The 12,488-nt window shown below is 46.4% G+C and overlaps 1 protein-coding gene across 1 annotated transcript; it reads left to right on the forward strand.

Annotated features, from left to right (window-relative positions):
* Positions 1-3,573: 3,573 nt before the first annotated feature.
* On the forward strand, positions 3,574-11,923 carry LOC126075376 (tubulin alpha-1C chain). The gene is made up of 4 exons (XM_049883006.1): positions 3,574-3,696; positions 8,243-8,465; positions 8,597-8,745; positions 10,833-11,923. The coding sequence occupies exons 1-4, from the start codon at positions 3,694-3,696 to the stop codon at positions 11,805-11,807; spliced, it is 1,350 nt and encodes a 449-aa protein (XP_049738963.1). The 5' UTR covers positions 3,574-3,693; the 3' UTR covers positions 11,808-11,923.
* The last annotated feature ends 565 nt before the right edge of the window (positions 11,924-12,488 follow it).

Genomic DNA, 12,488 nt, shown 5'->3' on the forward strand with positions numbered 1-12,488 from the left:
CCATTTTACACACGAGGAGATTTAGAGATTAAGAATTTGCCCAAGGACCCACAGCTAGAAAACAAAAAAGCCAAAATCCAGACTGAGGTTATCAGAACTGCAAAGCCCTTAAAACATCTCATGGTTCCTCAGGGGCTGTCTGCTTGAGTATGAGGTGCCGCCTGGTGAGAGGAAGAAAAAGACGTTAATGAATCATACTAAAATGTAATCTAAAAACAAATTTTAAATTTTTATTTTTTTTTAATGTTTTTAAAAATTGCCACACTGGGCTGTTCCAATCATGGTCACCAGTGACTTCCATGTAGCTAAGTCCAGTGGTCAATTTTCAGTCCTCATCCTGCTTGAACTTTCAGTAGTATGTGATACTGCTGATCACTCCTTGGTGATCAGGACTTGGTTTTTTGACTTGGTTTGCAGGACCTTACACTCTTGGTTTTCCTCCTAACTCATTGGCTGGTCCTTTTTAGTATCCTTTCTCTGGTTCTGCCTCTTCTCTCAGAACTCAGTCCTTGGTCCTCTTTTCTTCTGTCTACACTCACACCCTTGTGTTCTCATCCTGTGGCATGACTTAAGATGGTATTTAAATGTGTATTTCTACCCCAGATCTCTCACCCTTGAAATCCAGACATGTATATTCAACTTGTACTAAATATCACCTCCACATGGAAGTTGACATCTCGACTTAACAAGCCCCTAATATCCCCCCTCCAAATCTGCTTTGTTCGCAGCCTTTGGTATCTATTGATGGCAGATCCAGCTCTCACTCACTCAGGCTAAACACCTTAGAGTAATCCTTGGCTTCTCTTTCCCTCACAACCCACAGGTAAGCCTTTAGGAAATCATTTTGGCCCTATCTTTACAATGTAGCCAACTGCAACCACTTTTCTCTGCCTCCCCTGCTACCACTCTGGTCTGAGTCTTCATCATCTTTCAAATAGATTACTGCAATCGATATCATCTTACGATATCTCCCTGCTTCTACCTTTCCCCTCCAGAATGATCTTTTTAAAAACTGAATCAGATCATCTCACTTCCCTGTTCCAAATCCTACAATGGCTCCCCACGTCAGAGTAAAAAATGCAAGACTTACAGGAGCTTACAAGGAGCTAAAAGAGGTGGCTCCCCATTTCCTTTCTGACCCGTCTCCTACAATTCAGTATTTCCAGCCATTCTGCCCTCCTTGGAACCCTGGTGGTACAGTGGTTAAGAGCTCAGCTTATAACCAAGAGGTCAGCAGTGTGAATCCACCAGCCACTCTTTGGAAACCCTATAGGGGCAGTTCTACCTGTTCTATAGGGTGGCTATGAGTTGGAATCGATTCTTCAGCAACAGGTTTGATTTTCTGCCCTCCTTGCTCTCCTTCTAGGAACACTGAAGGTTCACTCTTGCCTGGGAGTCTTTGCTCCCAGGTGGCAGCTTGGGTAACCCCTCTTGACCTTCAAATCTTTGTTAAAATATCAAGTTTTCATTGAGTCCACTTTATTTATATTGCAACCTCCCCTGCTCCATCTCCCTAGCACTCTGATTTGTTTTTGCTTTATATTTTCCCATAGTACTCTTCACCTTCTAACAAATTATATAATTCACTTACTTTTTACATTGTCTTCCCTATCTCTCTCTAGAATGTAAACTCCATAAGGCAGGGATCTGTTTTGTTCACATATGTATCCCCCAAGCACCTAGAAACTGTGCTAGATATACTTGTGGAGGGAATTAAAAAAAAAATTTTTTTTTAATTCTTCTGAGACTAAAACGTTTAGTAACAAACCAATTTATTCCAAATTTCAGAATATCCTGGCACAAAATAGATGCGTAATAAGCATATGTAATTTGTGTGTAATCTGGGCACACATTTCCAAAGCATCCATTTTATGTGTAAGAGTTGGAATTTATTTTGAGTTCTGTCTATTCTGTGTCCAAAGCCCAGTTTTGCTTTCATTTTGCATTTTTCTACTTCAGGAAGAAGCCCTGTAACTTCTGTTTAACAGTCAGTTTTGTTCTCTGAATACGTCCATAAACTCTATCACCCAGAGATGGTTAAGGAATTTGATTAAGAGCTAAGATAATGAAGTTGCAGAGAAAGAAAAACAACTGAAATAAAGGATGCTTCTGAGAAATAACCCTTTGGAGGGATGGTCAGAGCAGTATATGCAGGATAAAGCAGTAAATGGCAGCACTTGAGTGCACTCACAGATCTGGGGTCTAACTTCAATTCCATCAATTTCCCCAAAAAAACCCATTGCCATGGAGTTGATTCTGGCTCACAGTGACCCCATAGGGTTTCCAAGGCCACATCTTTCTCCCCTGTGGAGCCGCCAGTGGTTTCCAGCCACCGATCTTTGAGTTAGCAGTGACTGCTTTAACCACTGCCCCGCCAGAGCTCCTGCTCACCTGATATTGATTTGTCCGTTTTCTCACCTATAAATAGTAGTAAAAATGCCTGTTTGAGTACCCTGCATTTCTACCCCGGATGTACTGGACCAATCTGCATTTTAACAGGATCCCCAGGTGATTCTTAAGTATAATAAAATTTGAGAAAGGCTGCTCTACTTGTGGGAGCCCCAGTTGGTGCAGTGGTTAAAAGTTACTGAGAGCGACGGCAGCTAATTAAAAGGATGGCAGTTCCAATCCACCAGCTGCTCCTTGGAAACCCTATGGAGCAGTTCTGCTCTGTCCCATAGGGTCGCTATGAGGGCAACAAGTAGGGCTCTACTTGTGGTTCTCAGAATTGGTCCGACTCTCAGGTCAGCACCATGAACATCACCTGGGAAATTGTTAGGAATGCAAATTCTGAGCAGGGGCCCTAAGCAGAAAGAACCGGTTTGAAGCCCCGGTTAGCACCTACGCGAAGAGATTGTGAGTTGTCAGGGACCAAAGGGTTCATTTAAAGAGAAGGTAGGAAAACCAGTAAGAAAAGCAATCAAAAAGGTGGGAATAAGATTCAAAGCCCCTTCGTGAATAATTAAGGCCTAGAATGGGGAGCAAGGCCTTCGCTCTCGGAAATCTCTCAGCTGCGAGGGGAGCCAGCGCCCGGCTCCAGGTGGGGGCTTTCCAACCGCGCCCGGACGCGCCGAGAAGGAAGAGGCGCCTTTCAGGCGGTGTAGGGAGAGCCGGCAGCGCGCAGGCCAGGCCTTGTAGGGAGTGGAGCGGAGGTGACTGGCTGGAGGCCACGCGGACTCCCCCTCCGAGGGTCCGAGGCCGCCCAGACTTGCCTGGCAGTGGGAGGGGCTTCCCTCCTGGCCTCCGGCCGCTGCTCGGCTTACCTGACGCTCTCGCTCCCTTGGGCTTTGCCCACCTGACACTCCCCACACACCTCGAGGACGGTGTAGATGCTTCACTTCCTCCCTCCTCCTCCCAATCGCCTACTCTTTCCTCTTCCCTACCCCACCCGGTCCATTCTCTTGCCCCGAGGGTTACTCCTCCCCTTCCTAGTTCTGGCTCCTTACAAATAGTTTGGTTTGAACTTTTGAACCCACCAATCAGAGCCGCTTGCCCTCCCCTCTCCGCAGGCCGGGAGGAGCCGCGCGGCCGGGGCGGGCCCACGACGCGTGGCCGGGGGAGCGTATAAAGGGCCGGGTGGGCCGCAGCCTCTCCCTACTTCTCCCCCGGACTCCTTGGCAGTCTGTTAGTGGGAGGTTCCTGCTGCTAGCCACTCGCCTTCTCTGTCCCCGCGGGTCCCTTAAGAGTCCCGTCATGGTGAGTGGGGACCCTAGGATAGCGCGGGCCGGAGCCTCACCCCGGGCTCGCGGTACGGGGAGAGCGCGCGTTCCGAAGGGCTGCAGGAGCCGCAGAGCCACCGGCTGCACGTGGGGCCGCGCCCGCACAGCTCCGGGCTCCTCTGGCCAAACGCGCGTCTGGTGGCCGTACTGGGGTAGCGGGGTTCACCGAACTTGCCCTCCACTGGAAACCCTGGTGGTGTAGTGGTTAAGAGCTACGGTTGTTAACCTAAAGGTCGGCAGTTCGAATCCACCAGGGGCTCCTTGGAAACCTTATGGGGCAGCTCCACTCTGTCCTATAGGGTCGCTATGAGTTGGGATCCACTCGACCGCAACGGGTTTGGTTTTTTGGGTTTGCTTCGGGCCGGAAGGCGCGGCCCAGGCACTGTCCTCGGTGGAAGTGGAAAGCCCCCTTGGTCCAAGGGTCCGCCACCGCTCAAGAAAGGGCAGAAGGTCTTTACATTGGCCCCCAAGGATCTGAGGAAACTAAAAATCCTACCCCCTAGTTTCCCCAAATGACCTCACCTTCCTGCTGTCGTACGCGCTGGGCCCCGGAAGTTGAATGGGCAGGTTGTCTCTGGTACTTCCCGCACGGAAGGTGCGAACGCTCCTGGGCGCCCCCTCCCCAGCGCCCTGTGACTCGCTGCTGAGTCACCTGTGGCCGGGCTCTGGCTAGAGCTTCAATTGCACCATTCCACCTGAAGGACGGAGGCGGGCCCGTCCCTTGAAGGGAATAACTAAGTCTCACAGGTCTAATCCTACGTTTCTAGTGTTAACTTGGAAACCCTGGTGGCACAGTGGTTAAGTGCTAGGCTGCTAACCAGAACGTCTGCAGTTCGAATCCACCAGGTGCTCCTTGGAAACTATGGGGCAGTTCTACTCTGCCGTATAGGGTCGCTATGAATCGACTCGAGCGCAATGGGTACCGAAATGTTAACTTAGTGAGGTGTTTATAGCTGAAAGTTTCCACTTAAGGGAGATTTTTAAAATGAATCCATAAAAGGGTTTTGTATAAGACCAGAGTAAACTACCGCTGATTATTTACGCTTTCAAGACACATGAAACTGTACACAACTGGAATATTTTCTATATAGCTACCAAAGGTGTTGGGAAACAACTATCTTGGACAACACCGGGCCTACTTAGAATAAGCCATGTTTTTAAACAAGGATTTGTGTTTCAAATGTTTCTTAAAGTATCTAAAAAGGGGAGGGATGTAGTAGTGAATAATCGACCAGTTCCTGTCTTCGGAGACTGCCACAGCTAACAAAAATCTGAATACTGTAACAACTTGTCTGGGTGCCTTTGAGCAAGCAAGAACAAAAAGATACTGGTAAAAGTGTGGTTCAGAAAGTAGTGGGCTTGTACTAAAGGGCAGGAAAGCATTGGCCACGGGTCTGCTGGTGCTTATTCAGTTCAAGCCATACTAAGTAAATCCATCACCTGTGCCTTATTCTCCCAAGTGGGCAGGGGGGAGAGGAGGGCAAACAGTGGCCACTGGCTTTGCCTGCTCAGCTTCTAGGGAGAGTTTAGACTGGTTAGCATTGAAACTTTTTGACTCAAAAAGTTTCAATGGAAGAACAGCTTCTTTAGGATGAGAGGATCTTCTCCGGTACCTTTCTTTGGGCCTGAGGGGTGTTATGAATGGATCTCTGGTTCTTTACAGCTTTCTGGGGCTGTGGTATTTCCAAAGTCCATTTAAAGGTAAACATGATGCAATGGTAAATAGTCATGGGCTCATTAGAACGAACAACTCATTCTCCCACAGCCCTGGAGCTGGACGAGTAGGCACAGGTAATACTGAGCTTGCCGATGTGGTCAGGACACCATGATTGTTTTATGGGGAGTGTAGGCGGGAAGGAGTGATCATAAGTTAAAGGTTGTGAGTGATTCAGGGGTTGTATTATCTTGGGTTATGAAACTAGGCCCTTTGAGAACTTAGCTGGCTGTTCAATTTTCTTTAGTTTCTTATTAGCAGCTTTTAAAAACTTGAAACCATACTATTCAGGGAAAAATGTAATGGGACATTTTTGGTGTGGATATTTTGAAAGTCCTGTGCCAGTCTAAAAAGTAGCTAATCTGGCTGCTGATGAGATAAAATAAACAAGCTTTATGTTTTTTCTGTGAAGTCTGTGGGTATAGATTCTATGTTAATTACCTTATTTTTGCTAGGTAGGAATGATTTTCTACCTTCTAAATGACTGTTCAGCATGTAAAAAGGAAAATATTTCTCTGATATCATCAAATTCTTGAAACCATAGGCTTTTTGTCACAACAGCAGAGAGATATATACATTTTACTAGAGAGCAGCTAATTTCTTAATTTCAGTGATGACACTTACTGGGAAACCCTGGTGGCGTAGTGGTTAAGTGCTATGGCTGCTAACTAAAAGGACAGCAGTTCGAATCCACCAGCTGCTCCTTGGAAACTATGGGGCAGTTCTACCCTGCTCTGTAGGGTGGCTGTGAGTTAGAGTCAACTTGACAGCAATAGGCTTGGTTTTTTGGGGGGCGGGGGGGGGATGACACTTACTAGGCTTTATTAACATGAGTCAATGATTTGTTGATGATGAAGGAAAAATGTTCTTCCTAAAGATTAAATTCTCCTATAGGTTGCCTCTGACCACACCGTTCAAATACAGCTAACTGCTGCTCATCTAGCACTTTCTCCCTGAGTCATATGGCTGTAATTTGCTGGTTTTAGAGGGGGGCAGAGAAAAGCTCTTGTCTTTTTAAAGAATAGAATTAAAGAGGGACTAGAATAAGCTCACTAGTTACACAATCACACAGGAAATGAATCAGCTGGAAGGGGAACTTTGCATGAGTTTAAGGAATCAGCAGGCATATTTCCGAAGAGCAGCTTGTCATTCTAACATGGTAGAAACCTGACCTTCAATATCTAATGTGGCTGCAAAGCAAGGGTCTGGCCTAGTGTGGGACCAAGAACCAGATTTGACCTTTTGCATCTGCTTTTCTGAAAGTAGCCTGAGCAATTAAGGAGCTCTTTGTCTTTTTAAGAAAACCCTGGTGGCATAGTGGTTAAGTGCTACGGCTGCTAACCAAAGGGTTGGCAGTTCAAATCCGCCAGGTGCTCCATGGAAACTCTATGGGGCAGTTCTAGTCTGTTCTATAGGGTTCCTATGAGTCGGAATCGACTTGATGGCACTGGGTTTGGGTTTTTTTTTGTTCATCTTTCTAAAAGGGGCCCCTGGTTGCACAGTGGCTAAGCACTTGCCTGCTAACCAAAAGGTCAGCGGTTCAAACCCACCAGCTGCTCCACAGGAGAGAGATGTGACAGGCAGCTTCTGTAAAGATTTACAGCCTTAAAAACCCTTTGGGGCAGTTCTACTCTGTCCTGTAGGATCGCTGTGAGTCAGAATTGACTCGACAGCAGTGGATTTGGTTTTGTCTTAAGTAGCCAGGCAAGTAGGGGCTACACAGGCTACCCCCCCTCCCTGTACCTGGCAAGCCAACTTTGGGGTGGGGAGGTATGATGCAGTCATGCATATTCATTCATTGATTAGGTTGATCATAAGTATGCATTAAGGCTCCCGTCATGCATATTCACTGAGGTTCCAGTGACTAGGGAACCATGGACCTTGGAGCTCTCTTTTTGAGGCCTAATGGATTGGTGAGAATATCCGTGCACTGGATAGAATTTGACAAGTTCCTGGGGACAATGGAAGCTACCCGCAGGGATCTCTCTCAGACCTTGCCTGCTGCTTCCCTTTGCTTATACCCTTTCTGGTTATAAATTTTTTAAATGTAAGAATTAGGTAACAGTCTCCATGAATTTTGTGAGCCATTCTAGAGAATTAACGAACCCACAGGGGCAATGAGCCAGCAGGGGCTAGCAGTTCACAGCTGATTTGTGTAGACCCAGCTCCAGGTGGCTGGACGATAAGGAAAGGCTGCACGGGCAGGTGATGGAGAGTCTTCTAGCTTGTGTCCTAGTTCCAAGGGACTAGAAAGAAGGGAGGTCAGCTGGTCTGAAGTGCAGGGACTTGTACAGACTTCTGAGCCTAGGGCTGGTCCCTGATGACCTGGCTTCAGGTGGCCAGGAATGTTTTGACCCAGCTCAGGATAGCTAGGATATCTAACTGTGGGTAGTTAGGGTCAGAGAGGGAGGAATTGCCATGGAATTGATTGGCAGCGAGGTATAGTGGTGATATGGGAAGGTGAGGCCTGGATACAATCCCGGCAGAGAATTGGGTTCATGCTGACCCTTGCCACAGAAAAAAAAAAAAAAAAAAGTGGTAAAGGTGGGGTTTGCCTACCTTGCCCCTTTAGCACGGAAGTTGGTAGTATCATACCTAGTTTGTCATTAGCATAATCTTCAGTTTTCCAAAGCGTTTCTTCTGAATTAGGTCTTCATCAAAGATTGGTACTTGTGAAATAGTCACTGGGCAGCAGTGGCCTCCAGAGAGGTGGTTACTGATCCTGAAGATTAGTCATTTAGGTGTGAATCATTCCTAAGCATCCTATCTGTTGTTTCATATTCTAACTTTTCCTATCTTCCTCCCACAGCGTGAGTGCATCTCCATCCATGTTGGCCAGGCTGGTGTCCAGATTGGCAATGCCTGCTGGGAGCTCTACTGTCTGGAACACGGCATCCAGCCTGATGGCCAGATGCCAAGTGACAAGACCATTGGGGGGGGAGACGACTCCTTCAACACCTTCTTCAGTGAGACAGGCGCTGGCAAGCATGTGCCCAGGGCAGTGTTTGTAGACCTGGAACCCACGGTCATTGGTGAGTTGAACACAGCAGTATCCTTAGTGAGATCCCAGGGGCCTGGCACAGGATCTCTGTCCTGGGGGGCTGTACTGATCGGCTTGTGCACATTGTTAGTGGTGGGTGGCCTCTCTGTTTTTCTTTTGCAGATGAAGTTCGCACTGGCACCTACCGCCAGCTCTTCCATCCTGAACAGCTCATCACAGGCAAGGAAGATGCTGCCAATAACTATGCCCGTGGCCACTACACCATTGGCAAGGAGATCATTGACCTTGTCTTGGACAGAATTCGCAAGCTGGTAAATAACAGTATTGTATTTAATAAGGGGGGAGAGTTTTCTCTTGCAATTTTCAGACAGACCAAACTACTTGAATGTTTACACACTAAAGTGAGACTTAGAATGCTCACTAAATTAACTAGACTTCTAAACTACATAGTTCTGGGTTATGAGAGACAGCGATTTGGGCCAGGGTTAAGTGTTGTTTTGCCTATTCCTTTGTGTGTTACAAAGCAGATTTGGGCCATTGGTGCTCCTTTCAGTGAGGGCAGTTCTCCCTATTTTCAAGATGAGAGCCAAAGAGCCTGCACAGTCTATTGACATTTAAGGCCATTAAGCATCCTTGTTCATATTAAACAAGGCAGATTTCTTGCTTCAAGCTGAGACATCCCTTTTTAGGTCATCTTAGTCACACTGAATGAGTAGGTGGCTGGCAGCTAAATGTAACTAATTGATCTAATTCATTAAAACAAAAAAAAAATCCAGGTTGTTGCCTTAAGGTAATACAGACGTTTCAGAGCAGAAGAAGCCAGTGTATAACACTGACTAGAAACACTGGAAACTCTTTAACAAAGTGGAGCAAGTATCAGTTGCTGCAGCACTGAAGGTATTGAGACATAATAACCAGAAAACAGTGCCCTTGCATTTCTACTAGAGCTCAGAGCAACGTGGACTGATGCTGTGGCAGAAAAATCTTTGCCAACTTTATCTATTTCAATAACATTGGGAAGTATTCTTTTGAAACATTTTTATTAAGAGTCCAGCTATCAGATGAGCCTTTGCTCCTTAGGCATGTGGGCAGCTTGTAAGTAATTAACCGAGAACCAAGCACGAAGGTCCTAGGTAGAATTGCTTGTCATGAAAATCACATTATACTAAGCCCAGCCACAACTGGTCTGTTCTAAAAAGAATGGTCTTACATCACACATGGTTCACACTTTTCTCAAATGTTTATGGTAGTCTTGCCAGCAAAACTGGGTTAATGGTTCCTGTATTTGCAAATTCAGGGTGCAGCTATAAGCACTGACTTGGAAATCAGGACCTACCTTTAGGGAAAAATAAACCTAGAGAAAGCCATTTGGAATTCTAGAGTGAAGGTCATTAACTACCAAAACAGTTGTTTGTTGTTGGTATTGCTGTGTCTACGTGAGATTAAGGGATATAGTTGGTAGACTAGGGCTGCCTTGTACATTGATCTTGTGTGGTTATTTCAGAGTGTGGACCCACAAGGTAAGTGAACTGAGGGGTCAGTACAGAATGTCCATGAATCTCTGAGCACCTTTTGAGAAGTAATCGTTGTCAACAAAATACCTTGTCTAAAAGGTCAGGCTCATTCTTTCATAGAGTAGCAGTTTACCAGGTGGAATAGCCCATTTAAGTGGTGGAAAGTTCTCACAGAATAGTGGTAATAAATTACTTTTTCCCAGAATGAGTAGTTTTCTAGATAACTAGTGCCATGTACTGAGTGCTTACTGTGTCAAGCGCTATTCCACGTGCTCATTTAATTCCCAACAACCTTAGGTTATTCTCATTTAATAAGTAGAAAACTGAGATAGAGAAATGAGATTGGGTCAAGGATCACAAGGTAAGGAACTAACTGGCAGAGCCAGATCCAAACCCAGTCTGACTCCATCACCAAGGCATTGAAACTTAGTTCTTCAGGTGCACTCCAGTTCAGAAAACACCAGCCAGATCTTTGTGAGGCATCCATTGTACCAGGCTGGTGGCCCTGGGCCTGCCCTTGGTAGCTCTCCAACTGATAAGAAGCTGCCCTTGTTCTGCGTTCACAGCATGGTCAGCATTGGTTGCCCTCCTGATCACCAAAACTTGGGCCCTGTATCTGTCCCAGGCCTCCTGATTCCTCTGCCTTGAAGAAATGAAAATAGTTCATTTTTAAATAGCCTTTTTGGGAGATTTTCCACCCAACAGTTGATATGTGAAGTTTCTCTGAATCACTTAACACTTAGAAGCTCTTTATGACTACTTTTTTATCAAAGATTATTCAGAATATTTAAAAACCACAATCAGCGTAATCACAGATTCAGAGTTGTTGGCAACTTTCATCAGATGTCTCTCAATACTAAAATTAAAACTTTTTTCTTTTGCAGGCCGATCAGTGCACAGGTCTTCAGGGCTTCTTGGTTTTCCACAGTTTCGGTGGGGGAACCGGTTCTGGGTTCACCTCTTTGCTGATGGAACGCCTCTCAGTTGATTATGGCAAGAAGTCCAAGCTGGAGTTCTCTATTTACCCAGCCCCCCAGGTTTCCACAGCTGTAGTTGAGCCCTACAACTCCATCCTCACCACCCACACCACCCTGGAGCACTCAGATTGTGCCTTCATGGTAGACAATGAGGCCATCTATGACATCTGTCGCAGAAACCTTGATATTGAGCGCCCAACCTACACTAATCTTAACCGCCTTATTAGCCAGATTGTGTCCTCTATCACTGCTTCCCTCAGATTTGATGGTGCCCTGAATGTCGATCTGACAGAATTCCAGACCAACCTGGTGCCCTATCCCCGCATCCACTTCCCTCTGGCCACATATGCCCCTGTCATCTCTGCTGAGAAAGCCTACCATGAACAGCTTACTGTAGCAGAGATTACCAATGCTTGCTTTGAGCCAGCCAACCAGATGGTGAAATGTGACCCCCGCCATGGTAAATACATGGCTTGCTGCCTGTTGTACCGTGGTGATGTGGTTCCCAAAGATGTCAATGCTGCCATTGCCACCATCAAGACCAAGCGCAGCATCCAGTTTGTGGATTGGTGCCCCACTGGCTTCAAGGTTGGCATTAACTACCAGCCTCCCACTGTGGTGCCTGGTGGAGACCTGGCCAAGGTACAGCGAGCTGTGTGCATGCTGAGCAACACCACAGCTGTTGCTGAGGCCTGGGCTCGCCTGGACCACAAGTTTGACCTGATGTACGCCAAGCGTGCCTTTGTTCACTGGTACGTGGGTGAGGGAATGGAGGAAGGAGAGTTTTCTGAGGCCCGTGAGGACATGGCTGCCCTTGAGAAGGATTATGAGGAGGTTGGAGCAGATAGTGCTGAGGGAGAGGATGAGGGCGAAGAGTATTAACCTGTCTGTTGCAATTGTACACTCCGTCGTCTTGAGACTCTTATTTGTGTTGTCCTGTAAAGCTGCCCCATGGTCCTTCACTGTCAATAAAAGTGATGTTTCCGTTTTAAATGTCGAACTGGCTTCTCTATCACAGTAAATACTTAAGACTAGTTGAGGGTGGAAGAGGCTGGCAGAGGATTCACCTGATCGTCATTTGAGCAATGTTTCAAGTGCCTACTGTGTGCCATGTACTGTGCTCTAAGGGGTTTTTGTTTTTTTCATATAGACCTGAGGTGAGTGGTGATAAAAATCATTTCCTAAGTGAGGAAACTGGATCAAATTGATTGGGCCAATGCTTCTCAAAAGTCAGTTTGAGCATGAATCACCTATTGTTGTTGTTAGGTGCTGTTGAGTGGGTTCCAACTCATAGCGACCCTATGCACAACAGAACAAAACACTGCCCGGTCCTCCGCCATCCTTACAATCTTTGTTATGCTTGAGCTCATTGTTGCAGCCACTGTGTCAATCCACCTCCTTGAGGGTCTTCCTCTTTTCCACTGACCCTGTACTTTGCCAAACATGATGTCCTTCTCCAGGGACTGATCCCTCCTGACAATATGTCCAGGTATGTAAGGTACAGTCTCTCCATCCTTGCTTTTAAGGAGCATTCTGGTTGTACTTCTTCTAAGACAGATTTGT

This window comes from Elephas maximus, chromosome 4 (assembly GCF_024166365.1).
Source record: "Elephas maximus indicus isolate mEleMax1 chromosome 4, mEleMax1 primary haplotype, whole genome shotgun sequence".
In the NCBI taxonomy this organism is placed as follows: domain Eukaryota; kingdom Metazoa; phylum Chordata; class Mammalia; order Proboscidea; family Elephantidae; genus Elephas; species Elephas maximus.

What these genes read in the sequence shown, in the direction of transcription:
- LOC126075376 (XM_049883006.1), top strand. An exon ending in CCTGGAACCCACGGTCATTG is followed by an intron (nt 8,466 to 8,596) that starts GTGAGTTGAACA and finishes TTTCTTTTGCAG; the next exon opens with ATGAAGTTCGCACTGGCACC. An exon ending in TGGACAGAATTCGCAAGCTG is followed by an intron (nt 8,746 to 10,832) that starts GTAAATAACAGT and finishes TTTCTTTTGCAG; the next exon opens with GCCGATCAGTGCACAGGTCT.